Genomic DNA, 28,000 nt, shown 5'->3' on the forward strand with positions numbered 1-28,000 from the left:
ATGTTTGTCTTATCTTTTATGATTATAACACACCTCTCAATTAGCATTTTCAAGTGCTGGGTCGGGATCTGGAACAGCTGATTGGCCAGTTCGGTGGGGAAGCGTAAGAGGCGCTCACACACATCTAGAATGTTCTGAACTGGTATCGCTGTACAGTACCTCTGCATTAACAGGAAATAAACAACACATTCTTTGAGATGTCCACTTTAATTGATGGGGAAGGACAAAATGAAGGCAAAGTGGTATTGTGAAACAGCATGTCATTGCAGACACAGTGCATTATGAAAACAAAATAAAGGAAATGAACAAGATAAAACATGAAATGTACAGTTTGTACACAGTGGATATTTTAAACACACACGTGGGCCGAGGCTGCACAGCTCAGTCCTTCTCCAATAGGATGTAAAGAGTGAGCCAGACACTCGTTTAAGGCATGATGAATGAATAAGGCTGTCATGGTTTGAAAGGAAAACCTATTGGGGGTACAGTCCTCATCTGACTACATTATCTCTGTTTGTGCAGATCCATCATTCAACAGTCAGTTTGACCAAAAGTCTGTTTAGTTCTAAGGTTCTATCTGTGCTCAGAGTTCTGCTCCAGAACTTCAAGATCCAGAATCACACTAGGTATGTGACATGTCCACATTCCAAACCAACAGCTGTGCTCTACCACTGTGTGAGTGTCCTTCAGTCCATATAGGCCTTCATCTACTGATGTGGTTGCCCTTGTCTTGAAGAAGCAAAACCCATTAAAGGAACCATGAGAAGACTAAAAAAAGTACAGTGTATGTGCCACCATGCAAGTTAAACAAAACTTGTTAAGTTGCTACGTTTCTAGATGCTGAATTTCAAATGTACTTTTTATGTCATGACTTCCCCCAAAGGATTTCCAGTACTGAAGGAATGGTTTAGAATAAGAGGCTAGGACCCCATGCATTTGATCGTCAATAAAACGCTTGACAAGGGCCTTGTTTTGTATGGGTCAAATATTGTCAGTGGTGTGCAACATTTAGCAAAAAAACTACAACTAAATACAAACACATGGACCGTTCTTTGTACTCGCAAATGTACCTTATGGCAAATGGGTTGATTGTACTATATGAAGATGCTTCTGTGGGTACATTGAATGTCTAACATAAACAAATATGCCTATCTATATGGATTATCAGAGCTTTAGCTTGATACTATTACATACAGTACATTTATAAGGAAATAAAACCATAACACTGCAGCCACAGCGACCCCTGGAGGTCAGGAGGAGTAACAGCTCCAATCCACATCACTCAAGCTAATTAAAAAACACTATATGCAATGCAAGCACCACTCTCGCTTGTTCTCAACACTGCTACCTAACTAAAAACTATCTAAACATTTGATTAGTGGTTCATCATCAGATTAAAATTTTATGGTTTGATAATGTGATCAGAGCTTTGTTCGTTTCGTTGTAGCATGCAGAAAGCAGCTGTTCAAATCTGATGATACTCCTGCCTTTAGGTCAACATTTTTATAACCTTAATTGAAAACAAAACCAATTAAAAAACGTAGGCAAAGTAAATATCAAGTCCCTTGCCAAGACTGATATTCAAAATAGAAGAATATATTACAGAATACTTTAAATATTCATTAAAAAGGCTATTGACCCAATATAGATATTGTAACTTGCGCCTCTTACACACAGTCAGAAAAATAGGGCTTAGGATAGAAGTGAAACACTGCTCTGGGGTTACAGCTAAACTATACCTGTCCAAGATAGCACAATTTTTCTTTAGAAAAATAGACCTATGCATGGAAGTTAGAGAGAAGAGAAAAAAAGAAGAAAGAAGAAAGCACGATAGAATAGAGATAAACATATACACTTCCTGGTGCGATCTCATTGGCTCTCGTCCAGGGGTCCAGTGAGTGTGTCGATACTGCTGCTGTCAGTGTCGGAGGCCAGGGTTTGCTCTGTCGACATGGACGAGATGTCATTGGCCGAGGACGACTGGGAGGCCAACCCCCTCACTGCATCTATCACACAGACAGAGAGAGAATATATAGGGTCTATAGAGTATGCCTAATACAGTGGTCACCAACCTATTCTGAGTCAAGATCACTTTCGCAGTAAAAACGCAAGCCGAGATCTACCGGTCAGAAAAAAATAAAAATAACATGACGTAAAAAAAAAGTAACATTAACCTAATAAAAACTGTAAGAATGAGATTTGTACAGTAGGCCTAATACATTATCACAGCATATTGGCTAAATGCCTGCCAATATTGTTCTTCTCAGACCATATTATATTTCAAAACTCAAGCTTTGGTAATAAAATAGATCAGTTGGTGTAGCACTTGTGAGGCACAGCTGAGCATAAATTGAAATAATTTGCTAATAATTTGCTTTTTTTATTTTACTGGACTTATGTACCTGCATCTGCTGGTCATGGTGCTTTCAAGACAACTGGGAACTCAGGGGGAAAAAACTAGGTCAAATCATGACGTCAGTAGGGGCCTCCTGAGTGCCGCAGCCGGCCACGACCGGGAGACCCATGAGGCGGTGCACAATTGGCCCAGCGTCGCCCAGGTTAGGCCAGCAGGGATGTCCTTGTCCCATCGTTCTCTAGCGACTTCTTGTGGCGGGCCGGGCGCATGCACGCTGACTTCGCGATCGACCGGTTGGTGTCTACTGTATATACCAGGTAGGGATGGATTTTTTATTATTATCACTATTCAAATAATATCATTAGCCAATTACTTTTTTTTTTTAAATAAGCTTGACTCTCTTGACCAATCAGAATGACACAAAATGCCACAACAGCAGAGAGTGCGCAGTTGTTTTCAGGGTGCTATTCTCCAGTATTTTTGGCTAACAGTAGCCTGCTAACAGCAACAGTGAAAGAGAAGTCTGATGTTCACCATAATAGAACTGATTCTGTTTCAAAAAAAGTTTTCTGGTGAGGGTTTTCCATTGATCTGTGTCAGGTCTTGTGGACCCTCCGTTGGTGCGCGCCGATAGGCTAACTGCTATTTGAAGTGAGGAAAATAGCATACCAGCGCCAACCAGAGGGCTAAATGCGCTATGATAGTAAAATGCTTTTGAATGTAAACGCAACCCATAACCCATGTGAGAGAAAATGTGCTTTGAATTAAAACAAATCACTTTGTGCGTCCTCAGAACTGTAGGCTTCATATACCGTTCGCAACTGTAAACTATTTACTTTCAAAACCATGTGAAGCAGCAGTAGCTCAATGCATGTACATAAACACTACATTTTAAAGTTTGTAATTTTATTTAAGAATTTCAAATGTCATGGTTTATCCTTGTGTGTAACAATTTAACATGGACAATTTAATTGAAACAATGCTTTCTCATTGTTAAAATAGGCCCAAAAAAGTATCCAAAAATGAATACTCACAAGTGTTTGAATACTAATGTCCGTTTGAATATTAGAATATGCGAATAACCATGCCCATCCCTAATACCAGGAAGGTTCCACCAGGGTTGGGGTTGAATCCAATTTCATTTGAAATTTCAATTCAATTCTTGAACACACTGATGAATTGGAGAATATACATTGAATTCAATTTGAATTTCAACAACTTTCAAGTAATGGAATTTAATTGGAATTAGACTGTTTGAAAAATGTAATCTTTGGAATTGAATTGGAATTCAATATTGGTATGTTTCCCAGTTAATGGAATCAATGCACTTAGTATCAAAAATGGACTGCAGGATTTGTTTTAAAACATTTCAACTTGTATTTCTATATTTCCATTATAGCTAGGCTGTCTGAACAGTGACATGATCAGCCTGAAAGCCTGAGGGATTTGAATTCTAATTGGAATTTGTGGAATAATTGGGGATAATATTGAATTGGGAATTTCATTCTTAGAATTTACTTAACATTAGAATTGAATGATCTCTGAATTCAAAGACTGACCTGGAATTTGAATTACAAATGAATTTGTGGAATTAACCCCAACCCTGGGGCCCGGTCCACTAACATTCACCACCGTGTCACAGACACACAGTCACAACAGACCTAGAGGACTTGTTATATAGTACAACCCACACATTAAGATATGATCTTGTATCTGTGTAGTGTGTAAAGAGTTACCTGACTCTTCTTTCATCACTCCATTCTTGTTCCTCTCCTCCCAGTCTATCAATTCTTCATAGATGAGCTCTGAGGAGAAAGAGTGATTTGTTTCATCCCTGTACAGTCATCTACACGGTGTGTGTGTGTGTGTGTGTGTGTGTGTGTGTGTGGTAATGTACTGTATCAGAACAGGTGATAGTGCTGTCCCTAGAGGGAGCCACCTCCTACCTTTCCACTGTTCGATGCTGTGTTCTCTCTCCTCTAGCTGCTTGTCACAGATCTGTGGGGGAGGCTATTAGATACAACATAGACAACAACACAACACAGTGACACACATATTAGACCAAACAAATGTATTCCCCTTTATATGCATCCTCTCAAAAATGTAGAACAGTCCACTCACTGCGTCTGCCTCTCCTGGGTCGTACCACACATGGATATACGGGTGATTCAGGGCCTCTTCCACAGAGATGCGGCTCTCGGGATCGATCACCAGCATTTTGGACAGCAGGTCCCGAGCTTGACCCGCTGTCATGGAAACGAGAAAACAGCACCGTCACTGCACTGTTACTACAGCAACCAAGACTATCTTGACATCATTTCATTAAGATAGATCTGTGGTCTCTATGCGACCGCTGAAGCCCACACAAGGTGTTAGATAAGATTACTGATCCAGCTTTTAACTAGATATATTTGATACACCAACACACCTATTGCTGGATAGTGTTCTTCACTCCTGCTCTTGGAGGGCTACAATGTGAGCGAGATTTTGTTCCAGCCCAGCACTAATACACCCATTTCAGCGTATCCATTCATCACTAATGCCTTGGTCAGCTGAAACTGGTGTCTCAGTGATGGGCTGGAGCAAAAGCCTGCAATACTAGAGCCCTCCAGGACCAAGAACTAAGAACTCAGCTGTGCAGTAAGTGAAAAGACAAATGACTACAGATACGAGGTCAGATGGGAGATGTCTTACTCTTGAGTTTGTCGTGTTCAGAGTCGGAGGGGAAGGCCCAGTCAGGAAATAGTTCAGCAAAGTTGACTCCTGGGTACTGAGGCTTGTTCATCACATAGTTCCTCACAGTCTCCATCAGCCGGTTCATAAACTCCATGGAGGGAGTACCCAGCACCTCAATCACCTTGTTCCACTGGTCTATGTCTGCACAGGCACCACCGTTAAGGAGAACATGGGTGTGTGTGTATTACATCAACAAAAAATTTGTGAAGAAAATACAGTCTGACAGAGAGAGAGAGACAGGGAGAAAGGGCCCATGCCCATTAGAAAAAGTGAAACAGGCAGCCAGTAGAAATGCTAATCATCCCAGTTCTTTTTTCATTATCAATGGAGGTGACATTTACTGAAGGTTGAGGAAAAACTCAAATTGGTCTCAATCCTCCATGTGGATCTAACCAAACAGCATGCCAAAGTATAAATACTTATGGAGACAATGGAAGAATCAAGTGTCAGAAAGGAGTGGAGATAGAGGGATGAGGAAAGGGATGAAGAGGAGTGAGATATTGAAAAAGAGAGAGAGCGTGGGAGAGAGGTGGATGAAGGATACGGTCGGTGCCCTGGAAGATAACGTTGCCCTTCACCATTTCTCCCATGATGCACCCCACTGACCAGATGTCCACTGGGAACATGAAGAAAACGAAAACAAACATGAACACACACGGTTCAAACATATGGTTGGTTGTCTTTATAACACAAATCATCAAAATCATAGACAGACAGATGGCAAAGTGGTTAAATTATGATACGTTAAAGGCAGAATAATGCTTTAGAGTTATGAAATGCTTCAAATGCAGGATTAGTGACATACTCCAGGCTGTTTCCATCCAGAGAGCTCTCTCTCATTAGGATGGGAAGGACAGGCTAACTAACTTACTCCTCTCCCATGCTTAGGAGCACTGCTTATCAGTTTACACAGCTGTTTCTGTTTCTGTGTGTGTGTGTACCAGGGTTTCCATTACAAAAACGTGGCACAGGACAATTGACCTGCAGCAGTTTAATTTACCGGACATTTGAGAAATGTACCAGACCAATACGCATTGAGTGCGTAACCTGATTAGGGCATCATTTAGATTACGGTAATGAATCTTAACAGAACATGCAAGTCGAGGATGCAATCACGTGTGTCCTTACCGTGCACTTTGAAGATGTTAGAATAACTGTCCACATTTACTTTTCCCTCAGCCAACAAAACAAGTAACGAACAGCAAAATCACTAGCCTATGCATGAGTTTCAAGTTTGGGAAAGCACATTTTCACCATAAAAATGCACCTTTATAATAAGGCATTGCATGCATCATCGCATTTGCAGACATATTTAAAGATAGCCTACTATGCATAATGTGATTAATAGATTGGATAGTCATAAATTAGGCTAATAATATAAGGCAGTCACTTTTCGCAAAAAATACCATTCAATGCATATCGTAGAGACCTGGCCTATAGGCTACATTTCTTCTTTCTTTGCATGGTAAAAACAAATTTCATGCAATTCTACTACACTTCATATGACTGGAGACACTAGCAGAATCTTTTTATATATGACAAATTACAGGGTAGCCTACTCTGCTGACACTGACAAATGGATCAATAAAACAACGTTGTCCATATAATAGGCCTACGAGAAGGGGAGACACAAGTAGAATATGACATCCATCTAAACTGGAGGAGGAAATTACTGTCCAAAAATGAACTTTTAAGTGGCACTGACCGAACAATGATAAAGAGTGAATAATGAGTGAATAAGTGCACTCTCCGCTAGTGCTAATAAGATAGGCCATAGGCCTACTGTTGTTCGCTCAATTAAGTTGAGAATTTGGTTACTAAAAGACAGATTTTCATTGTCTTGTCTTTACAGCAATAGCTATTTGCTTTCCAAACTATGTTTTCCCACGATTGAATTTTGAAATATTGCGATATGCCTGGCTGGGCATGTATTTCTGTATAGACAGGAGTAGGCTAATTAGGCTATATAATTTGGGCAATTTAAGTGACAGCTTCCCCTAGCCTTATGGATGCGCCGCCTATGAGCCTATGTCAATCTACTGTTCCCCATAGTAGATAAGTTGAACTATTCAATTGGTCAGCTTGTCGAGAAATAAATAGCCCAAACAGAACCTGGGACAGTTGTGGGACAATAGATCCCAAATTCATTCAACAAGTAGGCCTAGGCTACAAATATATTTTTTTAAAGCAATGAATCTGATGCAACAGATAAGAACGTTTAGCTTAAAATGTAAAGTATTATTTCTTCACATAATTAGCGCAGTAACGTGCACAAGGCTACGCGCAAATGTGCATTTGGCTCTGGACAATGAAAGAAAATATAAAACCAATAGAACATGAGAGAAATAGGCTTCTGGTTTCAATGGCATATGCCTGGGCTACTTTGAAGCAAGGTAAAACATGCCTCATAATATGTAGTAAAACGTTCAGGTTTCAAACAATTAAGTAGCAATGTTTTCAAAATGCATACTGCTTCCAGCTCATTGCAAAGTGGTGTGTGACGCGCTGATGAAGCCTGCCTTCTGTTGCCGATGCATTTGAATGGTGAATGGGAAGCGCGCTTCAATTACCAGTTGAGAAATAAAAATAGCTATTTTTAATCGTGGCCACAAAACTATTTTTAACACATGATTGCATTTAGAATTGTTGCGCAATGATTGGGCTTATAAAAACGCTGTCTGACAGATTTTCCGCTCAAAGGCTCTGTATCTGTCACGTGTAATAAATAAGATACATAACGAACATACACAGTCGCCAATTTAATTCCTCTAAATTATGCAAATTAACCCATAGACCGATAAGCATGACTTGTCAAATGTATTTACGTCAACGAATAGGCAGTGGCGTAAAGTACTTAAGTAAAAATACTTTAAAGTACTACTTAAGTAGTTTTTTGGGGGTATCTGTACTTAACTATTTATATTTTGACAACTTTTACTTTTACTTCACTTCATTACTAAAGAAAATAATGTACTTTTTACTCCATAAATTTTCCTTAGCACCCAAAAGTACTGGTTACATTTTGAATGCTTAGCAGGACAGGAAAATGGTCCAATTCACACACACCAAGAGAACATCCCTGGTCATCCCTACTGCATCTTATCTGGCAGACTCACTAAACACAAATGCTTCGTTTGTAAATGATGTCTGAGTGTTGGAGTGTGCCCCTGGCTATCCGTAAATAAAAATAAAAAATGGTGCCGTCTGGTTTGCTTAATATAAGTAATGTGAAATTATTTATACTTTTACTTTTGATACTTAAGTATATTTAAAACCAAATACTTTTAGACTTTTACTCAAGTAGTATTTTACTGGGTGACTTTCACTTGAGTAATTTTCTATTAAAAAGGTATCTTTACTTTTACTCAAGTATGACAATTGGGTCCTTTTCCACCACTGCGAATAGTCGAAAAAAACATTATTTCGCAATGGGATTTTTATTTTCTCCCAGACAATAGGCTGCCGCCAATTTTGCTTACCAGCTGAATTTGTTTTGAAACAAAAAATGGCCAAATGCCAGCTATTTCCGGCTAACGTGTGTGTAGCTGGTAAAATAGGATCATAGGATGTGATGTGGTCAGTGCGTGGGTAGTATTTGCTTTGGACTATGTGCTTTTAACAAATGGTCTTCTACTCCTCCCCCCTTTCCTGTATTTCAGCCCTATGATGACTTAGAGGTATTTTCTCTGATAAGGTCAATTGGAAACTTCTAATGCACTGGAAAAATGTGCCTTTACTTCCTACACAGGAAGTAGGTTTGATAATAAACAAAAAGATAAATGGAATACCATTCAGTATGTAACACTGCTACATACAAATTCTATCAGAGTGATATGTCATAAGTGGAGCGCACGCTCTCTCATACACACACGAAAAGGATACAGTCTTTTCCAGGGAAGAGGATTTTGTGTGCAATCATCTCAGCCATGATGCAGCCAACAGACCACAGGTCAACTGCAGAGCAGCACAGAACCATCAACATTCAACAACCATCAATATAAACATGATCAATACATGTGATCGATGAACATGATCAAATCGGTATGATCAGAAAAGCATGATCAGTCACTGTTCTCGAACCTTGATCAGCCACCATGATAGTTTAGTAGAATCAATAACTATGATCAATAAAAATATTCATCCAACCCTTCAAGGTCCTTGGACACACCAAACATGACCAACAGCACTCCATTTTAAAACCAACCTCCTTTTGAAATTCTTCTGCAATTTGTTATTGCAGGTTGTAACCAGGTTGTTCTTTGTGGCTACTGACAGCGCTGTGAGGAATTCCAATCACTCTAACCTACTCTAACAGATATGCACCTTTTGGAATGGGACATCTCTGTTCAGTGGTACACAATACACACAAGACCCAGGACTTGTTAGTGGGTTAGTCAGATTAGTAGCATGCAGATACAGAGACATACTGTATACTAGGCTGTGTCCTAAACGACACTATTTCCTAAGTTCACTACTTTTAACCAGAGCCAAAGGGTCAAGGGGAGTGCACTACAGGGGAAATAGCCTTGTTCCCTCTTACCGTTCTCCTTGTACTTCATGCCCAGGATGACCTCTGGGGCCCTGTAGTACCTGGTCACCACATAAGGGGTCATCATGAAGTTGGTGCAGGCCGTTCTGGCCAATCCAAAGTCCAGGATCTTGAGAGTACAGTCTGACTTCACCACTATGTTACTGGGCTTCAGGTCCTATAGTGAGAGAGAGAGGGATAGAGCGTATTTAGTCAAAGTGTGTATGCTGGTGTGTATGTGTGTGTGATGCATTCATGCAAGTGTGTGAGAGTGCGCAGGTGTGTGTGCTCCTCACCCTGTGGATGATGCCAGCGGAGTGCAGGTGTCTGATGCCACAGAGGATCTGGTAAAGCAGGTAGGACATCCTCTCATGGTCCAGGTCCATGTGGATCACCTGGCACAGACTGGCATCCATTAGCTCCATCACTAGGTAGCTGGCACAGAGACGGGGAGAGGGAAGGAGAAGAGGAGGACATACACTACCTGTTAAAAGTTTTAAAACACCTATTCATTCAAGGGTTTCTTTATTTTTACTATTTTCTACGTTGTAGAATAATAATGAAGACATCAAAACTATGAAATAACACATATGGAATCATGTAGTAACCCAAAAAGTGTTAAAACAAACCAAAATATATTTTATAGCCACCCTTTGCCTTGACAGCTTTGCACACTCCTGGCATTCTCTCAACTAGCTTCACCTGGAATGCTTTCCTGACATTTGATTAGTTAGGATCACCACTTTATTTTAAGAATGTGAACTGTCAGAATAATAGTAGAGAGAATGATTTATTTCACCTTTTATTTATTTCATTACATTCCCAGTGGGTCAGAAGTTTACATACACTCAATTAGTATTTGGTAGCATTGCCTTTAAATTGTTTAACTTGGGTCAAACGTTTCGGGTAGCCTTCCACAAGCTTCCCACAATAAGTCGGGTGAAATTTGGCCCATTCCTACTGACAGAGCCGGTGTAACTGAGTCAGGTTTGTAGGCCTCCTTGCTCGCACATGCTTTTTCAGTTCTGCCCACACATTTTTTATAGGATTGAGGTCAGGGCTTTGTGATGGCCACTCCAATACCTTGACTTTGTTGTCCTTAAGCCATTTTGCCACAACTTTGGAAGTATGCTTGGGGTCCATTTGGAAGACCCATTTTCGACCAAGGTTTAACTTCCTGACTGATGTCTTCAGATGTTGCTTCAATATATCCACATAATTTTCCTGCCTCATGATGCCATCTATTTTGTGAAGTGCACCAGTCCCTCCTAAAGCAAAGCACCACCACAGCATGATGCTGCCACCCCCGTGCTTCACGGTTGGGATGGTGTTCTTCGGCTTGCAAGCAACCCCCTTTTTCCTCCAAACATAACGATGGTCATTATGGCCAAACAGTTCTATTTTTGTTTCATCAGACCAGAGGACATTTCTCCAAAAAGTACGATCTTTGTCCCCATGTGCAGTTGCAAACCGTAGTCTGGCTTTTTTATGGCGGTTTTGGAGCAGTGGCTTCTTCCTTGCTGAGCGGCCTTTCAGGTTATGTTGATATAGGACTCGTTTTACTGTGTATATAGATACTTTTGTACCGGTTTCCTCCAGCATCTTCACAAGGTCCTTTGCTGTTGTTCTGGGATTGATTTGCACTTTTCGCACCAAAGTACATTCATCTCTAGGAGACAGAACTCGTCTCCTTCCTGAGCGGTATGACGGCTGCGTGGTGGTGGCTCCCATGGTGTTTATACTTGCGTACTATTGTTTGTACAGATGAACGTGGTACCTTCAGGCGTTTGGAAATTGCTCCCAAGGATGAACCAGACTTGTGGACATCTACAATTTTTTCCCATGATGTCATGCAAAGAGGCACTGAGTTTGAAGGTAGGCCTTGAAATACATCCACAGGCACAGTGGGGAAAAAATGTATTTAGTCAGCCACCAATTGTGCAAGTTCTCCCACTTAAAAAGATGAGAGGCCTGTAATTTTCATCATAGGTACACGTCAACTATGACAGACAAATTGATAAATAAAAATCCAGAAAATCACATTGTAGCATTTTTAATGAATTTATTTGCAAATTATGGTGGAAAATAAGTATTTGGTCACCTACAAACAAGCAAGATTTCTGGCTCTCACAGACCTGTAACTTCTTCTTTAAGAGGCTCCTCTGTCCTCCACTCGTTACCTGTATTAATGGCACCTGTTTGAACTTGTTATCAGTATAAAAGACACCTGTCCACAACCTCAAACAGTCACACTCCAAACTCCACTATGGCCAAGACCAAAGAGCTGTCAAAGGACACCAGAAACTAAATTGTAGATCTGCACCAGGCTGGGAAGACTGAATCTGCAATAGGTAAGCAGCTTGGTTTGAAGAAATCAACTGTGGGAGCAATTATTAGGAAATGGAAGACATACAAGACCACTGATAATCTCCCTCGATCTGGGGCTCCACGCAAGGTCTCACCCTGTGGGGTCAAAATGATCACAAGAACGGTGAGCAAAAATCCCAGAACCACACAGGGGGACCTAGTGAATGACCTGCAGAGAGCTGGGACCAAAGTAACAAAGCCTACCATCAGTAACACACTACGCTGCCAGGGACTCAAATCCTGCAGTGCCAGACGTGTCCCCCTGCTTAAGCCAGTACATGTCCAGGCCCGTCTGAAGTTTGCTAGAGTGCATTTGGATGATCCAGAAGAGGATTGGGAGAATGTCATATGGTCAGATGAAACCAAAATAGAACTTTTTAGTAAAAACTCAACTCGTCGTGTTTGGAGGACAAAGAATGCTGAGTTGCATCCAAAGAACACCATACCTACTGTGAAGCATGGGGGTGGAAACATCATGCTTTGGGGCTGTTTTTCTGCAAAGGGACCAGGATGACTGATCCGTGTAAAGGAAAGAATGAATGGGGCCATGTATCGTGAGATTTTGAGTGAAAACCTCCTTCCATCAGCAAGGGCATTGAAGATGAAACGTGGCTGGGTCTTTCAGCATGACAATGATCCCAAACACACCGCCCGGGCAACGAAGGAGTGGCTTCGTAAGAAGCATTTCAAGGTCCTGGAGTGGCCTAGCCAGTCTCCAGATCTCAACCCCATAGAAAATCTTTGGAGGGAGTTGAAAGTCCGTGTTGCCCAGCGACAGCCCCAAAACATAACTGCTCTAGAGGAGATCTGCATGGAGGAATGGGCCAAAATACCAGCAACAGTGTGTGAAAACCTTGAAGACTTACAGAAAATGTTTGACCTGTGTCATTGCCAACAAAGGGTATATAACAAAGTATTGAGAAACTTTTGTTATTGACCAAATACTTATTTTCCACCATAATTTGCAAATAAATTCATAATCAAAATCCTACAATGTGATTCTCTGGATTTTTTTTCCTCATTTTGTCTGTCATAGTTGACGTGTACCTATGATGAAAATTACAGGCCTCTCTCATCTTTTTAAGTGGGTGAACTTGCACAATTGGTGGCTGACTAAATACTTTTTTCCCCCACTGTACACCTCCAATTGACTCAAATTATGTCAATTAGCCTATCAGAAGCTTCTAAAGCCATGACATCATTTTCTGGAATTTTCCAAGCTGTTTAAAAGGCACAGTCAACTTAGTAAACTTCTGACCCACTGGAATTGTGATACAGTGAATTATAAGTGAAATAAAAAATTGTTGGAAAAAATACTTGTGTCATGCACAAAGTAGATGTCCTAACCGACTTGCAAAAACTATAGTTTGTTAACAATACATTTGTGGAGTGGTTGAAAAACTAGTTTTAAATGACTCCAACCTAATTGTATGTAAACTTCAGATTTCAACTGTATGCTGAGCACTTGTTGGCTGCTTTTCCTTCACTCTGCGGTCCGACTCAACCCAAACCATCTTAATTTGGTTGAGGTCGGGGGATTGTGGAGGCCAGGTCATCTGATGCAGCGCTCCATCACTCTCCTAGGTAAAATAGCCCTTACACAGCCTGGAGGTGTGTTGGGTCATTGTCCTGTTGAAAAACAAATGATAGTCCCACTAAGCCAAACCAGATGAGATGGCGTATCGCTGCAGAATGCTGTGGTAGCCATAATGGTTAAGTGCGCCCTGAATTTTAAATAAATCACAGTGTCACCAGCAAAGCAACCCCACACCATAACACCTCCTCCTCCATGCTTTACGGTGGGAAATACACATGCAGAGATCATCTGTTCACCCACACCACGTCTCACAAAGTCACGGCGGTTGGAACCAACAATCTCCAATTTGGACTCCAGACCAAAGGACACATTTCCACCGGTCTAATGTCCATTGCTCGTGTTTCTTGGCCCAAGCAAGTCTCTTCTTCTTATTGGTGTCCTTTAGCATTGGTTTCTTTGCAGCAATTCGACCATGAAGGCCTGATGCACGCAGTCTCCTCTGAACAGTTGATGTTGAGATGTGTCTGTTACTTGAACTCTGTGAAGCATTTATTTGGGCTGCAATTTCTGAGGCTGGTAACTCTAATCAACTTATCCTCTGCAGCAGAGGTAACTCTGGGCAAAGCTGTCATTAAGGCAAAGGGTGGCTACTCTGAAGAATCTCAAATATAAAATATATTTTGATTTGTTTAACACTTTTTTGGTTACTACATGATTCAATATGTGTTATTTCACAGTTTTGATGTCTTCACTATTATTCTACAACGTAGAAAAAGGTAAAAATAAAGAAAAACCCTTGGATGAGTAGGTGTTCTAAAACTTTTGACCGGTAGTGTATATTAGAACAAGCAGAGATTGAGTATTAGAAGATTGGCGAGAACGTCTATCAGCAAACCTATGGGTACTACTGTATCAATCTGGATTGTAGTTGAAGACTAGGGCTCTGTTTCAATGTCCACACTCGTATACTACACGTAGAATGTGCATTGGAATGTAGCAAAGGACTACTCAACAATAAAAGAAAGAAGATCACGGGTACAAGAAGACTTACAGGTCCTGAAACTCCTCCAGTGACTTCTGAGGCGTGAACACATTGATCAGCCTGATAATCTGAGGACAGGCAGACAGAGAGACACCACTCATCATCTGAATAGATTATAGATTATTAATAGAATATTGGATATAAAACAGGTAATGAAACGTAATATCAAGGTATTACTGATGATTACTTTATTGTATCTATTAGGTAATTATTTTTGCAACATATGGCATGTGTCAGCTTAAAATAGACAATCAGCTCAATAGACAGGGCAGAGGGCATTCAAACAGTAGCTTGTTATAGTGTGCCATACGTTTTTGTGGTTGACACATTTGAGCAGCACCAGTTCCCTGTAGGCCCGCTTGGCATGAGTCTGGTTCTGGAATGGCCGACACAGCTTCTTTACTGCCACGGGAATAGCTAACACAGAGTCCAGAGCAGAGCTGGAGAGAGGGTGGGGGGGGGGGGGGAGAAGGGTGAAAAGGGAAGAGAGAGAGGTGGAGGTAAAGGGAGGATGGAAAGACAGGGAGCGTAAAATATGTGCCATGACTCATGATAGATCAAGGCTAAGAGACATACTCATGGAACCTTTCATTCCTGTAGAATAGAGAACAGTAAACAGTAGCTAGCCTAGTTCTAGGACTTCCCAACCTATGGCCCAATCCCAAATGGAATGCACTTGTGGAGATATGAGAGGATTTAAATTGGTATAAACAATATGGTGAAACTTCCACTTAGCCTATTAGAGGGCATATCTACATCATGGTTGTCTTACCAGACGATGCCCTGTGCCCCGGAGCCGATGGCCCTGAGCTCCTGGTAGCGCTTCAGCACAGTGAAGGTGGAGTCTCCCACCTGCACACTGTAGAACTGGCCCTCGCCCTCACTCATACTGCTGCTGCCTATGTAAGGGGCCTCTGTGCTGCCTCAAGGGCCGGAACCAGTCTAGGAGACACAGAGATCGATATAGTAGGACTTAATATCATTCATAATGTATGTCTCAGTGAAATTTGCAAAGCATCCTTCCATCCAACCATCGAGCCAAGTTCTGTTATTCTAAGCAGAGTCGGGAGACTGTGTGAGTGGTCTGTGTGTGTGAGTGGTCTGTGTGTGTGTGTGTGTGTGTGTGTGTGTTTAAATACAGTATAATAGAGGACAGAAGCAGTGAGAGGCTAGCTGACAGATTGGGAGCACCTAGGGCCTCTGTCTAAACAACACTGCTGTGCCTGCTCTAACCCAGTTACACAGCATTACTCCCTTGCTACCTCTGGCAAAACACATGCAGCCTGACACATACATTTTTGGGGCGACCTGACCAAATCCACATAGAAATGTGACTTATAGATCTGTCATTCACATTGAAAGCAAGTCTAAGAAGAGGTAGATCTGTTCCATGCTTCCCATTCTTAAGTTTAGTTTTTGGCTCTTTTACTTTCGGTTTTGAACACTGGCTTCAAGCAGCTGAAAATACAATATTTTTGGTTATGGAAAATATATTTCACAACGGTTTAGATGGTACAATGATTCTCTATACTATACTTGCTTGTTTTGCCACATAAACTGAAATTAGCCGAACTATTCAAATTTTAGCAACCAGGAAATGGCGGATCAATTTCTGCATAGTGCATCTTTAATAAATCATGTATACACAAAAACTGACTAAATGGTTAATCTATGCTGATGGAGATCCATGTCTGCCTGTTTGTGTGATGTGTGTGTTTAAGGACCTCAGAGATAATGACCGTGTGGGCATGCTATAGCTGATGCTTCTGGCAGGAAGGAAGAGGAATGTTATTCTTGGCTGTGTAGGTGGGGGAGGCGTGTTTGTGTCAGTGTGTGTGATAGCAGATGCCCACACTGTTGTAGCAGTGTGTGTACCATGACAAATCCCCACAGGTGAATTGGACTAGGCTACACTACAGGCTTTCAGTCAGGCAACAGGGGATTCATCACTCACTCAAATTGCCAAAGAAAGAAGAGGGCAAGGTACAGGGGAAATCGTTGCACTTTAAAACATGCACAATCACTGTGACAGCACTCACAGATAATGACACTAACACACAGAGAGGTACACATGCAAAACACGTACTCATTTTATGCATCTACAATCGCATGTGAAACCACAGGAGCTGCTGGTACACACACGTGTTGTCCGTGCGCACATACATGTAATCCGTTACATGTAACAGATTATAATTTTTTTAACGAACTAAATCAGTTACGTTACCAGCTAAAATATTGTAATCAGATTACAGATACGTTTGAAAAACTAGATTACTTCTGGATTACTTTTAAATTAACAAAGTATGTTTGTGGAGAAAAATCTGACACCTTTCTACAAAAATGTTTTATATAAAACGCAACATGTAAAGTGTTGGTCCCATGTTTTATGAGCTGAAATAAAAGATCCCAGAAAATGTCTTTATGCACAAAAAGCTTATTTATCTCAAATTGTGTGCACAAATTTGTTTACATCCCCATTAGTGAGCATTTCTCCTTTGCCAAGATAATCCATCCACGTGACAGGTGTGGCATGTCAAGAAGCTGATTAAACAGCATGATCATTACACAGGTGCACCTTGTGCTGGGGACACTAAAAACCCACTCTAAAATGTGCAGTTTTGTCATACAACACAATGCCACAGATGTCTCAAGTTTTGAGCGAGCGTGCAATTGGCATGCTGACTGGAGGAATGTCCACCAGAGCTGTTGCCAGAAAATGTAATGTTCATTTCTCTACCATAAGCCGCATCCAACGTCATTTTAGAGAATTTAGCAGTATGTCCAACCAGCTTCACAACCGCAGACCACGTGTAACCACGCCAGCCCAGGACCTACACATCCGGCTTCTTCACCTGCAGGATCATCTGAGACCAGCCATCCAGACAGTTGATGGATCTGTGGGTTTGCACAACCAAAGAATCTCTGCACAAACTGTCAGAAAGTCTCAGGGAAGCGCATCTGCATGCTCTTCGTCCTCACCAGGGTCTTGACCTGACTGCAGTTCGGCGTCGTAACCGACTTCAGTGGGTAAATGCTCACCTTCGATGGCCACTGGCAAGCTGGAGAAGCGTGCTCTTCACGGATGAATCCCGGTTTCAACTGTACCGGGCAGATGGCAGACAGCGTGCATGGCGTCATCTGGGTATGCTGATATCAACGTTGTGAACAAAATGCCCTATGGTGGCGGTGATGTTATGGTATGGGCAGGCATAAACTACGGACAACGAACACAATTGCATTTTATCGATGGCAATTTGAATGCACAGAGATACTGTGACGAGATCCTGAGGCCCATTGTCGTGCCATTTATCCGCCGCCATCACCTCATGTTTCAGCATGATAATGCATGGCCCCATGTCGCAAGGATCTGTACACCATTCCTAGAAGCTGAAAATGTCCCAGTTCTTCCATGGCCTGCATACTCACCAGACATCTCACCCATTGAGCATGTTTGGGATGCTCTGGATCAACGTGTACGACAGCGTGTTCCAGTTCCCGCCAATATCCAGCAACTTCGCACAGCCATTGAAGAGGAGTGGGACAACATTCAACAGGCCACAATCAACAGCCTGATCAACTCTATGTCTATGTGAAGGAGATGTGTCACGAAGCATGAGGCAAATGGTGGTCACACCAGATACTGCCTGGTTTTCTGATCCACGCCTCTACCTTTTTTTGTTTTAAAGATATCTGTGACCAACATATGCATATCTGTATTCCCATTTATGTGAAATCCATAGATTAGGGCCTAATGAATTTATTTCAAATGGACTGATTTCCTTATATGAACTGTAACTCAGTAAAAGCTTTGAAATTGTTGCATAATGCATTTATATTTTTGTAATTTCTCAATAACATTCAAAATGGAAGAAATGCGCAAATGTACGTTTGTTCCGCCTGTGCGAGTCCGCCCACAAGTCAGAGACCACTACGATGAAACACTAAATGCGTTTGATGGACCGCGGGAAAAGAGCAGGAATATGCTTTTGAAGCTATGTCTTCCAATGGTGTGACTGCTGTCGGCATCCAAAGACTATCCAACTTGAATAAACGCTTGGTTGGAGGTAACGGCAACAGCAGTGGTGTAGCCTACGCGCGATAATGATATCACTTATTATTGATATCTACAGTTGAAGTTGGAAGTTTACATACACTTAGGTTGAAGTCATTAAACATCATTTTTCAACCACTCCACAAATTTCTTGTTAGCAAACTATAGTTTTGGCAAGTCGGTTAGGACATCTACTTTGTGCATGACACAAGTAATTTTTCCAACAATTGTTTACAGACAGATTATTTCACTTATAATTCACTGTATCACAATTCCAGTGGGTCAGAAGTTTACATACACTAAATTGACTGTGCCTTTAAACAGCTTGGAAAATTCCAGAAAATGATGGCATGGCGTTAGAAGCTTCTGATAGGCTAATTGACATCATTTGAGTCAATTGGAGGTGTTTCTGTGGATGTATTTCAAGGCCTACCTTCAAACTCAGTGCCTCTTTGCTTGACATCATGGGAAAATCTAAAGAAATCAGCCAAGACCTCAGAAACAAAATTGTAGACCTCCACAAGTCTGGTTCATCTTTGGGAGCAATTTCCAAACGCCTGAAGGTACCACGTTCATCTGTACAAACAATAGTACGCAAGTATAAACACCATGGGACCACGCAGCAGTCATACCGCTCAGGAAGGAGACGTGTTCTGTCTCCTAGAGATGAATGTACTTTGGTGCGAAAAGTGCAAATCAATCCCAGAAAAACAGCAAAGGACCTTCTGAAGATGCTGGAGGAAACAGGTACAAAAGTATCTATATCCACAGTAAAACGAGTCCTATATCGACATAACCTGAAAGGCAGCTCAGCAAGGAAGAAGCCACTGCTCCAAAACCGCCATAAAAAAGCCAGACTACGGTTTGCAACTGCACATGGGGACAAAGATCGTACTTTTTGGAGAAACGTCCTCTGGTCTGATGAAACAAAAATAGAACTGTTTGGCCATAATGACCATCGTTATGTTTGGAGGAAAAAGGGGGTTGCTTGCAAGCCGAAGAACACCATCCCAACCGTGAAGCACGGGGATGGCAGCATCATGCTGTGGGGGTGCTTTATTGCAGGAGGGACTGGTACACTTCACAAAATAGATGGCATCATGAGGAAGGAAAATTATGTGGATATATTGAAGCAACATCTCAAGACATCAGTCAGGAAATTAAAGCTTGGTCGCAAATGGGTCTTCCAAATGGACAATGACCCCAAGCATACTTCCAAAGTTGTGGCAAAATGGCTTAAGGACAACAAAGTCAAGTTATTGGAGTGGCCATCACAAAGCCCTTACCTCAATCCTATAGACAATTTGTGGGCAGAACTGAAAAAGCGTGTGCGAGCAAGGAGGCCTACAAACCAGACTCAGTTACACCCGCTCTGTCAGGAGGAATGGGCCAAAATTCACCCAACTTATTGTGGGAAGCTTGTGGAAGGCTACCCGAAACGTTTGACCCAAGTTAAAACAATTTAAAGGCAATGCTACCAAATACTAATTGAGTGTATGTAAACTTCTGACCCACTGGGAATGTGATGAAAGAAATAAATGCTGAAATAAATCACTCTCTACTATTATTCTGACATTTCATATTCTTAAAATAAAGTGGTGATCCTAACTGACCTAAGACAGGGAATTTTTACTAGGATTAAATGTATTTGGCTAAGGTGTATGTAAACTTCCGACTTCAACTGTACATAGCGCATTGATGTGAACTGCTGCTCTCTCATTTCGCTATTTGCGCCTTACGGATTGTGGTTGTTGTGGATGGCTGTTCACAAATATATAGTGCCTTCGGAAAGTATTCAGACCCCTTGACATTTTCCACATTTTGTTAGGTTACAGCCTTATTCTAAAATTGATTAAAATAGTTTTTTTCCCCCCTCATCAATCTACACCCAATACCCCATAATGACAAAGCAATAACAGGAGTTTAGAAATGTAGCTCAATTGGTAGAGCACGGCGCTTGTAACGCCAGGGTAGTGGGTTCGATCCCCGGGACCACCCATACGTTAAAATGTATGCACACATGACTAAGTCGCTTTGGATAAAAGCATCTGCTAAATGGCATATTATTATTTATAAAAATATAAAAAAAACTGAAATATCACATTTACATAAGTATTAAGACCCTTTACTCAGTACTCTGTTGAAGCACCATTGGCAGCGATTACAGCCTCGAGTCTTCTTGGGTATGACGCTACAAGCTTGGCACACCTGTATTTGGGGAGTTTCTCCCATTCTTCTCTGCAGATCCTCTCAAGCTCTGTCAGATTGGATGTTCGATCGGGTTGTTCGATCGGGTTCAAGTCCGGGCTCTGGCTGGGCCACTCAAGGACATTGAGACTTGTCCCGAAGCCACTCCTGCATTGTCTTGGCTGTGTGCTTAGGGTCGTTGTCATGTTGGTAGGTGAACCTTAGCCCCAGTCTGAGGTCCTGAGCGCTCTGGAGCAGGTTTTCATCAAGGATCTCTGTACTTTCCTCCGTTCATCTTTGCCTCGATTCTGACTAGTCTCCCAGTCCCTGCCGCTGAAAAACATCCCCATAGCATGATGCTGCCACCACGCTTCACCGTAGGGATGGTGCCAGGTTTCCTTCAGACGTGACGCTTGGCATTCAGGCCAAAGTGTTCAATCTTGGTTTCATCTGACCAGAGAATCTTGTTTCTCATGGTCTGAGAGTCCTTTAGGTGCCTTTTGGCAAACTCCAAGCGGGCTGTCATGTGCCTTTTACTGAGGAGTGGCTTCCGTCTGGCCACTCTACCATAAAGACCTGATTGGTGTAGTGCTGCAGAGATGGTTGTCCTTCTGGAAGATTCTCCCATCTCCACAGAGGAACTCTAGAGCTGTCAGACTGACTATCGGGTTCTTGGTCACCTCCCTGACCAAGGCCCTTCTCCCCCGATTGCTCAGTTTGGCCGGGCGGCCAGCTCTAAGAAGAGTCTTGGTGGTTCCAAACTTCTCCATTTAAGAATGATCGAGGCCACTGTGTTCTTGGGGACCTTCAATGCTGTAGACATTTTTGGCTATCCTTCCCCAGATCTGTGCCCCGACACAATCCGGTCTCGAAGCTCTATGGACAATTCCTTCGACCTCATGCCTTGGTTTTTGCTCTGACATGCACTGTCAACTGTGGGACCTTATATATAGACAGGTGTGTGCCTTTCCAAATCATGTCCAATCAATAGAATTTACCACAGGTGGACTCCAATCAAGTTGTAGAAACATCTCAAGGATGATCAATGGAAACAGGATGCACACCTGAGCTCAATTTCGAGTCTCATAGCAAAGGGTCTTAATATTTATGTAAATTAGGTATTTCTGTATTTTATATATTTGCAAAAAATTCTAAAAACCTGTTTTTGCTTTGTCATTATGGGGTATTGTGTGTAGATAGCTGAGGAATATTTTTATTTAATCCATTTTAGAATAAGGATGTAACGTAACAAAAATGTGGAAAAAGTCAAGGGGTCTGAATACTTTCCGAAGGCACGGTTTGTACTTTAACCCAATAATAGTTTAATTGAATAAGATTAAGCTGCAAATGACTACAATATGGATCATTGTTTCGGCGGCCAGTGGATGGGCAGTGGACATGTGAAAAATGCACTCTTGCAACAGCTGCATAGTGCAGATCCCAGCTTATGGAATACAAGTTTGAAAGAGTTCCTCCCTTCTAACCTCCTCCATGGTATTGTGCTCCATACTGTCAAAAACTAGTTTAATTCACGAAGACCATGAGTGGGGCTTTTATTGCTCAATCTAAATCATGCTGATTCCCCCCAAAAAATCTGTAGGCCTTAACACACATTATCAAACTCCCCCATGTTAGATATACAGTATCTCACAAAAGTGAGTACACCCCTCACATTTTTGTAAATATTTGAGTATATCTTTTCATGTGACAACACTGACGAAATGACACTTTGCTACAATGTAAAGTAGTGAGTGTACAGCTTGTATAACAGTCTACATTTGCTGTCCCCTCAAAATAACTCACACAGCCATTCATGTCTAAACCGCTGGCAACAAAAGTGAATACACCCCTAAGTGAAAATGTCCAAATTGGGCCCAATTAGCCATTTTCCCACCCTGGTGTCATGTGACTCGTTAGTGTTACAAGGTCTCAGGTGTGAATGGGGAGCAGGTGTGTTAAATTTGGTGTCATCGCTCTCACACTCCCTCATACTGATCACTGGAAATTCAACATGGCACCTCATGGCAAAGAACTCTCGGAGGATCTGAAAAAAAGAATTGTTGCTCTACATAAAGATGGCCTGGGCTATAAGAAGATTGCCAAGACACTCAAACTGAGCTGCAGCACGGTGGCCAAGACCATACAGCGGTTTAACAGGACAGGTTACACTCAGAACAGGCTTTGCCATGGTCGACCAAAAAAGTTGAGTGCACGTAATCAGCGTCATATCCAGAGGTTTTCTTTGGGAAATAGACGTATGAGTGCTGCCAGCATTGCTGCAGAGGTTGAAGGGATGGGGGGTCAGCCTGTCAGTGCTCAGACCATACGCCGCACACTGCATCAAATTGGTCTGCATGGCTGTCGTCCCAGAAGGAAGCCTCTTCTAAAGATGATGCACAAGAAAGCCCGCAAACAGTTTGCTGAAGACAAGCAGACTAAGGACATGGATTACTGGAGCCATGTCCTGTGGTCTGATGAGACCAAGAAACGTATTTGGTTCAGATGGTGTCAAGCGTGTGTGGCGGCAACCAGGTGAGGAGTACAAAGACAAGTGTGTCTTGCCTACAGTCAAGCATGGTGGTGGGAGTGTCATGGTCTGGGGTTGCATGAGTGCTGCCGGCACTGGGGAGCTACAGTTCATTGAGGGCACCATGAATGCCAACATGTACTGTGACATACTGAAGCAGAGCATGATCCCCTCCCTTCGGAGACTGGGCCGCAGGGCAGTATTCCAACATGATAACGACCCCAAACACACCTCCAAGACGACCACTGCCTTGCTAAAGAAGCTGAGGGTAAAGGTGATGGACTGGCCAAGCATGTCTCCAGACCTAAACCCTATTGAGCATCTGTGGGGCATCCTCAAACGGAAGGTGGAGGAGTGCAAGGTCTCTAACATCCACCAGCTCCGTGATGTCGTCATGGAGGAGTGGAAGAGGACTCCAGTGGCAACCTGTGAAGCTCTGGTGAACTCCATGCCAAAGAGGGTTAAGGCAGTGCTGGAAAATTATGGTTGCCACACAAAATATTGACACTTTGGGCCCAATTTTGACATTTTTACTTAGGGGTGTACTCACTTTTGTTGCCAGTGGTTTAGACATTAATGGCTGTGTGTTGAGTTATTTTGAGGGGACAGCAAATTTACACTGTTTTTTTGTCATTTAGCAGACGCTCTTATCCAGAGCGACTTACATGAGCAATTAGGGTTTAGTGCCTTTCTTAAGGGCACATCGACAGATTTTTCACCTAGTCGGCTCGGGGATTAGAACCAGCGACCTTTCAGTTACTGGCACAACGCAGTGTTGTCACATGAAAAGATATACTCATATTTACAAAAATGTGAAGTGTGTACTCACTTTTGTGCGATACTGTACTTAAAAAAGGGACAATCTGTAGTTGCTACATCCATTTTTGGATATATAAATTAATGATATATAGTACCAGTCAAAAGATTGGACACACCTATTCATTCAAGGGTTTTTCTTTATTTTTACTATTTTCTACATTGTAGAATAATAGTGAAGACATCAAAACTATGAAATAACACATATGGAATCATGTAGTAAGCAAAGAAAAGTGTTAAACAAATCAAAGTATATTTGAGATTTGAGATTCTTCAAATAGCCACCCTTTGCCTTGACAGCTTTGTCACACCCCATGAGAACCCAAAATATAAGCTTGGTTTTCCACCAATGTTTGTTTAACCTCAAAACATGGTTTAAACAATAATTGTGTTTCATGGATGGTCAGTCCTTGCATCCATAGCTGTCTATTATTCTGAGAGTGGTTAGATTTCTCCAGGCTCATCCCTCAGCTTTTTTACCAAAACAGAGGTGGGGTGTCTGCTTTGTTATTGTTTCAACTGTGGATTTGCCCTTTAAACAGCTACAAATGATGGAGATATCAAAGTGTCACCAACAAAAACAAACAATAGGCCTGTAGCAAATGCAGCATGTGGCATTCATTTTTCACATGCAAATAGCACTTTTCGGTAGTGCTCAAAGAATGCCATTCCATGAGAGAAGCATTTATTTTTCAACTCGAAGCAATGAGCCCAATCAGTCCTCTATGACAACAGAATCAAAAACAACAGAGTAGGGCAGGCTAATTAATCCTTCATTTGAGTTATGCTCAGGTAAAATAATTTGGCTAATCTATACTTTCATATCGAAGTGCTATTCTTGAAGATCAAGGGGTATTGATTAATTGGAATGAATGGAAATCTGAGAGACTGTGTTTTAACCCCCTAAGGTCCATGTCCACACCCCCGTGGAAAACGAATTAGCATAATAATAAAAAAGCATAATTTTTTAAAAAGGTGACAGAGCTAGAGCGGTGTTTGTCAGACCATGAGACAAATCCGAAATCGGTATTCTCACAAACTAATCTGTAGTGTCCGAACGGTTTGGCCTACAAACTATTATGACCCCTGTATGGAAAGATGAGAGACTCTCACGTTCTCCGTTTTGCTCTACGACCCCCACAACCGTCTTGGGTCACTAATATGACCCAATATGGATTCGAACCAGGATCTCTAGTGGCACAGCTAGCACTGCGATGCAGTGCCTTAGACCACTGCGCCACTCTGGAGTTTAGACAGTAGAGTGTAAACACATATCCTGTGTGAGCATGAGCATCGTCATAGCTAGCCCTGTCTGATACACAGGGACCCCTTGGGCAGGATGTGATGTGGCTGTTGATCTCCCTGGAGCCTACTGACTGGAATATCAGATTATAATACAGCAACACACACAAAGGCAGTGCTTATCTGGATGGAGAGAGACAGTCTTATAAAGGCGGCACAACACCAAGAGAGGATGGACACTAGTGTCATGGTTTGGTGGATTGAAATAAAATCTATGGATTAAATGAGCAGTGAAACTGGTTACAGGTGACCTGGGTTGGAATGACTTGAATTAACTATTGGTGGTGCATAGGCGGGCCTAACTCATACCCTAAAAGGTGACTGGGTTCAGAAAACTGGGTTAGGCAGAGAATGTGGTAGTGAAGCATCTAAAACAGTGCATCATCGGGCCCCGTGTAGCTCAGTTGGTAGAGCATGGCGCTTGCAACGCCAGGGTTGTGGGTTCGATTCCCACGGGGGGCCAGTATGAAAAAATTGATGCACTCACTAACTGTTAAGTTGCTCTGGATAAGAGCGTCTGCTAAATGACTAAGATGTAAAATGTAAATATTCTTCTGCACAACATTAGGCTAGCCTACATACACACACCAAACAAAAATTAAAAAAACTCAGCATGCAACAATTTCAAACATTTTACTGAGTTACAGTTCATATAAGGAAATCCCAAACATGGGTGGTGACATGTCTGGTGAGTATGCAGTCCATGGAAGAACTGGGACATTTTCAGCTTCCAGGAATTGCATACAGATCCTTGCGACATGGGCCATGCATTATCGTGATGAAAAATGAGGTGATGGCGGCGGATGAATGGCACGACAATGGGCCTCTGGAGCTCGTCACGGTATCTGTGCATTCAAATTGCCATCGATAAAATGCAATTGTGTTTGTTGTCAGTAGCTTATGCCCGCCCATACCATAACACCACCATGGGGCACTCTGTTCACAACGTTGACATCAGCAAAACACTCCCCCACATGACACCTGCCATCTGCCCGGTACAGTTGAAACCGGGATTCATCTGTGAAGAGCACACTTTTCCAGGGTGCCAGTGGCCATTGAAGGTGAGCATTTTCCCACTGAAGTCAGTTAAGACACCGAACTGCAGTCAGGTCAAGACCCTAGTGAGGACGACGAGCACGCAAATTAGCTTCCCTGAGACGGTTTCTGCAAACCCACAGTTTCGTCAGCTGTCCGGGTGGCTGGCCTCCTGCAGGTGAAGAAGCCAGATGTGGAGGTCCTGGGCTGGCGTGGTTACACGTGGCCTGCGGTTGTGAGGCCAGTTGGACGTACTGCCAAATTCTCTAAAACAACGGAGGCGGCTTATGGTAGAGAAATTAATATTACATTCTCTGGCAACAGCTCTGGTGGACATTCCTCCAGTCAGTATGCCAATTGCACACTCCCTCATGTGTTGTGACAAAACTGCACATTTTAGAGGGGTATTTTATTGTCCCCAGCAAAAGGTGCACCTGTGTAATGATCATGCTGTTTAATCATCTTATTGACATGCCACACCTTTCAGGTGGATGGATTATCTTGGCAAATGATAAATGCTCACTAACAGGGATGTAAACATATTTGTGCAAAAACCTTTTAGAGAAATAAGCTTTTTGTGCATATGGATCATTTCTGGGATCTTTTATCTCAGCTAATGAAACATGGGACCAACACTTTACACGTTGCTTTTATATTTTTGTTCAGTACATGATCATCTCCTGAGAGAAGAATGGCAAGTTATGGCCTCTCTCCTTAACAATAAATACATTAGGACACGCGCCCTCAAACACACACAAGCCTACTCATCTGATATTGCATCATTCAGAACCTAAAGCAAGTGGAAAATATGACAATCTTTTCAAAAGTGCTAATGAATGTACGTCAAATGCAGTCATTGAGTTGGCTCAATAAAGCGTGAAGAATGTCATCTCATTCCATTTGGATACTAAATTGACTTCAGACAAAAATAAGAGATAGCATAGGAGATCGTCAGTCAACACTGAAACGCCCTATAGCTTAGCCTACTTCCCCCAAGCTTTAACCCCGCTATTTCGTTCCCATTCAATTCCTAGCTGCTAAACTCTACTGGCACACACAGACCGGTTGATTGAATGATGAAGTCATCGTCCATCTCCTCCTCGACCCCCAGTTTATGCCACCGCATTCCATCGGCAATCCGCTATACCCTACCCCAAACCGATGAAATGTCAATCATCTGAGGTTTGTTAAAACTCACGTTTTCTGGTGTGCCACTTATTGTTCACGAAGGCACTGGCGCTTCCCTTTCTATCAATCCGAGTTGACAATGCGGTAGCAGGAATGGAAAGCAGACGGACGGACAGCGGGCAGAATCGTACTACACGACACCTACCTTCTCCCTTCGCTTCTCCTATGTCACTCCCATGCATGGAAATGACGAGATACCAGCTCCTCTCCCTCCTGGGAATATCGGGGATGAAGTAAAGTTATGACGACCAGTTTTCCTAATTGCCACAATAGAAATGTGAAAATGGTTCCCAAGTTTGAAACCAAAATTACAAACTCCTACACGATC

The 28,000-nt window shown here is 42.2% G+C and overlaps 1 protein-coding gene across 5 annotated transcripts; it reads right to left on the reverse strand.

The window, feature by feature from the left end:
• Positions 1 to 194: 194 nt before the first annotated feature.
• On the reverse strand, positions 195 to 28,000 carry LOC311107281 (mitogen-activated protein kinase 9-like). 5 transcript variants are annotated; one of them, XR_014610407.1, is made up of 13 exons: positions 27,818 to 28,000; positions 15,339 to 15,508; positions 14,877 to 15,006; positions 14,576 to 14,634; positions 9,917 to 10,055; positions 9,633 to 9,798; positions 5,637 to 5,708; positions 5,051 to 5,233; positions 4,478 to 4,602; positions 4,303 to 4,366; positions 4,093 to 4,161; positions 2,403 to 2,660; positions 195 to 2,006 (listed from the first exon to the last, which is right to left on the reverse strand). XR_014610407.1 is itself a non-coding variant. In XM_084149763.1 (12 exons), the coding sequence occupies exons 2-12, from the start codon at positions 15,452 to 15,454 to the stop codon at positions 1,870 to 1,872; spliced, it is 1,248 nt and encodes a 415-aa protein (XP_084005889.1). In that variant the 5' UTR covers positions 15,455 to 15,508; positions 27,818 to 28,000; the 3' UTR covers positions 195 to 1,869. The 5 variants fall into 5 exon arrangements, 4 of the variants coding, with proteins under 4 accessions (XP_084005889.1, XP_084005887.1, XP_084005890.1 ...); XM_084149763.1 differs by lacking the exon at positions 2,403 to 2,660 and having other exon boundaries at positions 4,303 to 4,354; XM_084149761.1 differs by lacking the exon at positions 2,403 to 2,660.

This window comes from Coregonus lavaretus, assembly GCF_964263955.1.
Source record: "Coregonus lavaretus genome assembly, chromosome: 32".
NCBI lineage: Eukaryota > Metazoa > Chordata > Actinopteri > Salmoniformes > Salmonidae > Coregonus > Coregonus lavaretus.